Here is an 8,385-nt window from a genome sequence, read left to right on the forward strand (position 1 = left end):
CGCTACTACTGCGGGCTGCGGAGAGACGAGCAGCGTCTCCTGGTCTTGGCGTGAGGGTGCCATGAGCGACCTTGACAAGAAGGTAGGAAGGAGGCAGAGGAGCAAACGGAACGCGCAGAAGGAGAGGCAGTGAGGGACGATGACTTCAAAGATAAGTGTCATGTGAAGAGAAGCTGATAAAGTAGACGAAAGCTGGAGTAACATGTGGGACTCGGGATCTCTTTCTTAGTTTTTAACACACAAGACACTAGATGATATAAATTTCTCCAATATCACTGGTTCTGATGGGACAGAAAACTTGTGGAAGTTTCAAGATCTGTTTCTGAACAATCCTAAATTCGGCAAAGGTGTCTCAGAGACCCTCTCTACCACTGCAGGTCCAGTCCTAGACGGTTTACTACAAGATTTTATTTAGAAATTAATCAATCAAGCAATAAAGTTTTCACAGTTTTTTAAGAAGTATGAAGCCAGCAATTGAGAGGAGGCTCATTACCAAAAACAAAGGGAAATCCATCAACTGATGACTAGATTAAAAAAAACCACAAACCACCGTGGTTTGGGTCCAAACCACCGTTGGATACCCATCCAACAGAATATTATCTGGCAATAAAAAGGAATGAAGTGCTGACACATATTACAACACAAATGAATTTTGAAAACATTACTTTAAGTGAAAGAAGCTAGTTACAAAAGTTCACATATTATACAATACCATTTTTGTGCAGTGTCCAGAATAGGCAAATCCACAGAGACAGAGAGATTAGTGGTGGCCAGGGACTCAGGCGAAGGGGCATGCAGGGTGTGGGTGACTGGTAGTGGGTATGGGGTTTCTTTTTGGGGTGGTGAAAATGTTCCAAAATTGACTGTAGTGATGCTTGTTCAATTCTGTGAATATACTAAAGAAACCCACTGAATTGTACCCTTTAAAAGAGAGAAGCTTAGGGCATAACAATTATATCTCAAGAAAGCAGTTTTGGGCTTCCCTGGTGGCGCAGTGGTTGAGAGTCTGCCTGCCAATGCAGGGGACACGGGTTCCAGCCCTGGTCTGGGAAGATCCCACATGCTGCGGAGCAACTGGGCCCGTGAGCCACAACTACTGAGCCTGCGCGTCTGGAGCCTGTGCTCCGCAACAAGAGAGGCCGCGACAGTGAGAGGCCCACACACCGCGATGAAGAGTGGTCCCCGCTCGCCGCAACTAGAGAAAGCCCTCGCACAGAAACGAAGACCCACCACAGCCAAAAATAAATAAATAAATAAATAAATAAATAAAACAAAACAAAAAACCCTTCCACGATGATTACATCCCCTCTTCCTTTCCCCTCTAGTGGTAACCACTATCCTGAATTTTATTAAAAAAAAAAAAGAAAAAAAAGAAAGCAGTTTTTTTTTAAAACAAGGAAAGAAAAAGGGAATTAACCCTAAGCACCTGCCCTCCACCAGAAGCTTAACACACACTCTTCAGGGAATGTATTATACCTCATTGTGCTGCCAAGCCCAAGCCCTACCTCTTTACCCACATAGCACCACCTAGTTAATGAGCGTTTCTGGTTAAAAGACAAGAGTTGACAGTTTACTTCTGAAGGCAACGTACCCTTATTCTGATCACTGTCTCTTTAAACCCTGCGATGGTCTCCCATGCCTTCATCCCTGCATCTGTTCCATAAAGACCGAAGGCCTAGCTTTGATTTTATACAGCTCACAGCTCACCAATATCGACAACACACATCTCAGTGCTGACAAATGTTTGGTGTTTGTATACAGTGAAATACCCTTTAGGAACTCAAACAAAAAAACAAGAGGAAGTCCACACGCAGGAGGATACAGGAAGAAAATGAAGACAGTCAGGAGAAAGGCAGGACAGTGAAAATGAAAAGACCTGCCGAGAATGGTTTCACTGTTTTGCTTGAAGCAAATGTGCAAATTGGAACACCCAGATTCAAACACACAAGCATGCCATAAAGGCAGACAGAATTACTGCCAGTCAGCTTTTCAAGTTGATAAGCAGTTTGCTATTAAAATGGCAATTTCCATTAATGTAACAGGTGGTATATCTCAACTAGACTATACAAATGGTAGAAATTATAAAAACCAGCTTTTATACTTCTCCCTGTATCTTCAACCCTCTCCCCCAACCCCAAATCACACTCATTCATAAAATCCTGGATACAGCCAAGTGTGTAAAAATGTTTTACTGGTTTGTAATTATCTAATATTAGAAGTAAATATTTAAACAATATCTTAAGACCATAAGACAAAATTAAAGGAGAAGTTGGATAACATTATGAAGCCAGTGTTCAGTCTTTACTGCTGGTAACTTTTCCCTGGAGAAGCTGACCTTCGTACCTCATCACTGGTCCACCCAAAGCTGTCAGTGAGGTCTGCGGTGGACGCAGCTTCCCGGTCTAAGAGCAGAAGCTGTGCAAACAACCGCTGTAACTGCAAAGGTATGATTCGGACCTGAATGAGAAAAAAATGCATTTCTAAATATCTTTTAAATGTTGGTTGGGCCTTTTTAAAAGAACTGCGTACTAATTTTCTCCTACCTCCTAGTTCATTTAGTTCACTCGGGAGAAAATTTATAAATATTGTAAAGGGTGAATGAAGATTCATTTTTCTTTGAAAATTTTAATTCAATACAATTCTTAGCTATCTTGACATATCACAGATCAGTATTAAAACCCAAACAGGCCCTAATAAACCACCCAATTAATTACAGACTGACAGTAGTTCAACTCTCTAATAGTTCATCCTTTCTCCAAAATACCTCAGATACAGAGGTATACAGATACTGGAATTTTCCAGTCACAAGTATCTCACAGGGCTGGCTGCACCCTGCGTGGCTTTCTTCCTGCTGGCGCCACGCCCGTTCCTGCCTGTGTGCTGTGGGCCAGGGCCCTGAGAAGGCTGCCTGGAGCCTGATCTGAAGACTGGACTTAAATATCTAAGGTGAGAATAAGCCTTTAGAAAACTTTATGGCAATTTTGCATTGCCACAGCATTTTTATTATATCCAATGAAAGTCTGATCTGCAACAGACTGGGAATAAAAAAACAAAAAAACAAAAAAACCGGGCTCTTTGCCACACGGGGAGTTTGAGAAGCACTCATGAATCCAGGGCTGGATCATGAAAGACTCTTATTAAGAAGTACAGGGCTGGACTTCCCTGGTGGCACAGTGGTTCAGAATCTGCCTGCCAGTGCAGGGGACACGGGTTCGAGCCCTGGTCCGGGAAGATCCCTCATGCCGCGGAGCAACTAAGCCTGTGTGCCACAACTACTGAGCCTGTGCTCTAGAGCCCGCGAGCCACAACTACTGAGCCCACGAGCCACAACTACTTAAGCCGCACACCTAGAGCCTGTGCTCCGCAACAAGGGAAGCCGCCGCAATGAGAAGCCTGCGCACCACAAGGAGTAGCCCCCGCTCGCTGCAACTGGAGAAAGCCCATGCGCAGCAACGAAGACCCAGCGCAGCCAAAAGTAAATAATAAATAAATAGATTTATTTAAAAAAAAAATTATAAAAAAAAAAAGTACAGATTTTAGGGGACTTCCCTGACGGTCCAGTGGTTAAGACTCAGCGCTTCCATTGCTGGGGGGCGTGAGTTTGATCCCTAGTCGGGGAACTGAGATCCTGCACGCCACACAGCATGGCCAAAGAAAAAGTACAGATTTTAGTCTGAGGGTGATAAAGTTCTGAATGATGTTTAAGCAAGGGAGAAACGTGATTAGATATGCACTTACAGTAAACCAATCCCTCACTCACTTTACTTCCAGAATACCAAACTGAAAGAATACTGGCCCCTTATTTTTTGTTGTTGCTACAAGTAAGTGCATTAAGCGGACTTTTTGGCGCGATAGTGCGGACAACTCGTGAGTATCTCCTTAATGCAGAGAGAGGTATGTCTAAAAAGCAGCAGCAGCATTGCATCTGCATAAGTAATTCTCTGTTGGAAGGGCAGTTCCCTTAGCAGTAAGGTATAGGCCAAGACACTTTCTGAAAATAAAGATCATATTTGGTAATTAATAAATTATTGATTCCTATGAATAAGCAACTTAATTCTTTCCTTAAAACATTTCCTCAGTACTCCAAAAAACCCCTGTGAATCAAAGATTTTAATACCTTTGCGTCAGGTTTATCCTTATCCTCTAACGAACCAAGCTCTTCCGGGCCAAGAGAAAATAAAGCTTCTAAACAAAAAAGTAGAATCACAGATGTAAATGACATTATCTCATTTTTGAAAACTGTCTTAGAAAGCCAAGGCCACCAGTAAGTAAAAATCAGTTAAAGATTCAGAAATACGACTTGACAATATTTACACCCTTACCCTACACATCTTGCTTTCTGGTAACGTTATTTTTAACCACTGACCCTATTAGAAAGTGGGAAGCTAAGGTTTCAATAAGGGAGAGCTGTAAAAGGAAAATTATACATATAAAAACCGTAACATCAGAAATCTTTGGTGGCTTCCTATTGCCTATGGCAGTGGGTCCCAAAAGCCACGTGAGGAATACTAGGAAATACACAATATATAATGGTGTCACACGTGTTTGTTTACAAGCCACACGTGAGACTTCCAACCATTCTTTCATGAGAAGGAGCACCTTTAACTCTGAGATAACACCCTTCCCATTTTGGTATGAAAATATCTTTTCTGCGTTGAGGGTAATAACAGATGGTGGTGACCTTACCTGGAAAAAAACGTTGGCAACCCAGTGCCGGTCTCCAGAATTTGTTTATAATTCAGTGTCTGGGTATGCCACCCAGTGGGGCATATCTGAATCTTTTGGGAAGTCTGTATTCAAACAGATAGGAACACCTACTGGGAGACTCTGATATACTCCAGGGAGAGAAGGGATGGGACGGGTGTTGCACTGCTGCCTTAGTGATTACTGTTATGTTATATTCCTCCCGAGCTCCCGGCAGGAACTGGGAAAAACACTACAGGAAGGTTACAAACATAAAGGTTAAAGCATAAAAACCGTACAAAGCCTTCCACAATCGTCTCCCACTACTCCCAGCTACACTGATCTGGGAGTGCAGTGGAGCCGAATCTAGTCCTATTCCTTTAAATATGATTCCAAAAAGTTCCAAAATTTGCCCAGTTCTCTGCCAGCCCTTACCCTTTCCGAATTGTACGCCTTCCTCAATGAGCTTCAGGATCCGCGCTACGCCTTACTACGAGTGTGCGAGTCACACTAAGGTGTCGGCCCACGTGCTTGGCCAGCCACCCCCTTTGCTAGAGAGAAGGGGGCCCGGGGCTCCGAGCCCTTTCTTCTTAGCGGCGCTCTCCATGACCTGCCTGTCTTCCCCAACAGTCGCCTTCCTCACCCTCTTCTTAAGGCTACTTTTCTACCTTAAGTTGCCCTTGAACTTCAATTATACTAAAACTTGGGGAAAACTTAACCTCCCTAGGAACCCGCTTATTCATGCTCCAAATTTCTAACAGTGGAACTACTAAAGGCACTGGGGGGTATTTTTATGGAGTGGATGGAGTCACAGACAAGAGGCAACACTCAAATCCACATGCACTTCGACCCAGTAGAATGGCCCTGGAAGGGGATAATGGTAATTATACACTAAATCTCTGGAGGCAGGAAGTCTCTGTAAGCTTAGAAGCAACAGAAAATGTCACAAAACTTTGCTAAATTTGGTAGTGGTGGGAAAGGGGATGAGACACTGGATACAGGATGAGCCAGGTTGTCTGTCCTCCGAATATGGAGACATGGTGGGAAGCTGAGCTACAGTCATGGAGCTTTGTAGCTGGGGGCCCCCAATCAGGGCCATGTGAAGGCAGAGGAATCTTCACACTGAAATCAAGGGAACACAGAGACTAAGACCCTCCAGGGAACACAGAGACTAAGACCCTTGTGGAGGAAGCTTGTTTGCAGAGGAGGAATGGGACAAACATGTAGAGAAAAATAGGGGCAAGAAATCAAGGGTCCAAGGAGGTCAGGGTGGCTTCCTGTAGGTGGTTTCTAGGAGATTCCCCTATATTCTCACAGTAAACCTCCCTTTTAATTGAGCTACTTTGAGTGGGTTTCTGTTCCTTATACACAGCCCCTTATCTAACACCTTGGATCTCTGGAATTCAGAATTTCCAGATTTTTGAAAGGTAATACAAAGAAAAGGTTCAATATGTTAACATTACATCCCCAGCAGAGTCTGGGACAAACAATATCTATTAATCAAGGACTTAATATTCCTGTAACGAATGTATGACTGCTCACCCAAGTGAGATAATGAAGACTATAAACAGACTCACAGCAGGTCAAGCTCTCAGGCCAAGCCAAGTTCAGATTATTAGGTCAGGCTGTCAGAGTTTTCCAGATTTCAGAACTTCAGATAAACGATTGTGGACTGTATGAATGTGACAACCCCTCCCCACTCCAAAGGAAGCATATAATGGTACTGAGTAACTCTGGTTTAAGTGTTTATTACTTTGAGAAACTCAAAAATACAAATGGTGTACAATAATGAAGGCTGGCACTCATGACAAAATTGTCTATGTTGCACTTTATAGGAATTCGAAAAGAAATATATTGCCTTATTTTTTTATCTTGTTACTGGACATTACTGTGATCACACAGAAAATATTCATAATTTAAGCTTCACATTCCTCTGAAGAATTACCAATTTATGTCCCTCATTAGCAACGATTAACGCACACTGTCGAATACACATTTAAAATACTTTGTCTATTTGTGATTCTGCATAATTAATTACAGGTAGATACGAGGATACATATTACCAGCCAAATGCATGTAACATAGCATACCTCTGAATTCAGGTGTGAAATGAAGCGTCTGAAGAAGGGAATTGAGGTAACAGGTTCCACCCTGATTTCTGATTCCACTTAAATTGGTGAATCCTCTAGGAGCAGGGGGCTCCAAAGCTTTGGTCTTTAATTTCTTCCCTTTTCCATAATGATCATTTGACACACTGGAATAATCCTCTTCAAACAGGTCCCCAAACATTGTGAATCTAAATACTACCCTTAAAAAAATATTAACATGTTATATAAATGTTTTTATTTTTAAAACAAAACTTCCCCACATCTCCCTTTTATACTTGGGAGTCTCCATTTTAAGTCACTCTTTAGAAAGTATAGACAGTAGTTTGGGCTTTGGAGGCAGCAAGACCTGAATTTTTTCATCCCTGCTCCACACTACCTGTGCGACCGTGGGCAGGTTACTTAACCCGCGTTCTTATAAGTAAAATGCGATACCAACTGTCACGCAGGATAATTTAAACAATCAAATAACATAATGAAAGAAAGGCATTTAGGGTACAGGATTTAGCCCACAATAAATGACAGCTGTTTTTAAAAAGGCATATTGATATCACTAGTGAAAAAAGAAAGAAAACCCATCAATACACCTAATCTGCTGAGGTGGCAGAGCCAAAGCTAGATTCTGAGCGTTGACAATGGCCTAGGGACCATGAATCACTTCCTAAAATCTCTGCTTCTCCAACTCCTTGCACCAGATTATGACACTTAAATAAGTTAAATGGAACAAATTAATCTTTAGAGTAGTTTAGTACATGGCCCCGAAGCCGGACAGCCGGGTGGAAATTCACCGGGAAAAAAACACTGCCATTTAAATCATGGAGCCTCGAGGGCTTTACATGTATCCATCCAGTGATCCCAACATTAGCTCCTGGGATCTAAAGAATCCGCTCAAGGTCTCACATCGAGTGTGGAGGAGGGTCACCTGGAGACGAGAAAGGCCAAGAGCCTAGCACAGTTCCTAAGCGATAGGAAACGCTGAAATGCAATTATTTGCCTTTTCAACCCGCTCCTCAGAAGAAAAGCACAAAAAATGGAACTTGAAAGTGTGGCCTCGAGCGCGTGGTCTAGATTCCGGTCTCCTCCACTCCACGGTCAGACCAGGCCCTCAAGCCCTCCAAGCCACCGAGCCCAGGGGCGCGAGGAGGCAGAGGTCCCCGCGGCGGGGGACCGCAGACCCCCTCACCAGGAGGACGCCGCATCCCGGGGCCGGCCCGGGCAGCCTCTCGCCTCGGCCCCCCTCATCCCTCCCGAGATCCCCGGCCGCAGGCCCCACTTACTTCCTAAAGCCCAGACCCCCGCCCCGGCCAAAACTCGAAGCGAAAGAACGCGCCGCGACCGGACACCGCCATGTTGGCGTGGGCAGCTCTCCCGCGGCACCACGCGTGAGCGATTTATGGAACGCATGGACTACGTCTCCCAGGATGCCCGGCGGGGGAGCGTCGGCCCGCCGCGCGGGGCCTTATGGGCAATGTAGTTCTTTTGGCCTGAGAATGCGGGAGTCGCGTTGGGTGGACAGTGCTCGCTTCCTTGTCTGCTGGCGGCTTCGCGAGTCCGCTCGGTCAGCCGGCCCACTCATTCGTTCACTTTTTAAAGTTTA

At 44.2% G+C, this 8,385-nt stretch overlaps 1 protein-coding gene across 7 annotated transcripts in view; it reads right to left on the reverse strand.

The window, feature by feature from the left end:
• The window catches only part of USP40 (ubiquitin specific peptidase 40), a 92,253-nt gene extending 84,114 nt beyond the window's left edge, over positions 1-8,139 (reverse strand). For 6 of the 7 annotated variants that reach the window (XR_009700792.1, XR_009700793.1, XM_061188695.1 and 3 more), the window contains exons 1-4: positions 8,066-8,139; positions 6,774-6,991; positions 4,118-4,185; positions 2,344-2,457 (exon numbers count right to left, since the gene is read on the reverse strand). Coding sequence is in view for 4 of the 7 variants with exons in the window: in XM_061188695.1 (XP_061044678.1) it covers positions 2,344-2,457; positions 4,118-4,185; positions 6,774-6,972 (381 nt within the window). In the remaining 3 variants the exon portion in view is untranslated. Of the gene's footprint in view, positions 1-2,343; positions 2,458-4,117; positions 4,186-6,773; positions 6,992-8,065 lie in introns of those variants that run through there. The other variant, XM_061188700.1, reaches the window with a different exon arrangement.
• Positions 8,140-8,385: the final 246 nt, after the last annotated feature.

Source organism: Eubalaena glacialis, chromosome 1 (genome assembly GCF_028564815.1).
Source record: "Eubalaena glacialis isolate mEubGla1 chromosome 1, mEubGla1.1.hap2.+ XY, whole genome shotgun sequence".
In the NCBI taxonomy this organism is placed as follows: Eukaryota; Metazoa; Chordata; class Mammalia; order Artiodactyla; family Balaenidae; genus Eubalaena; species Eubalaena glacialis.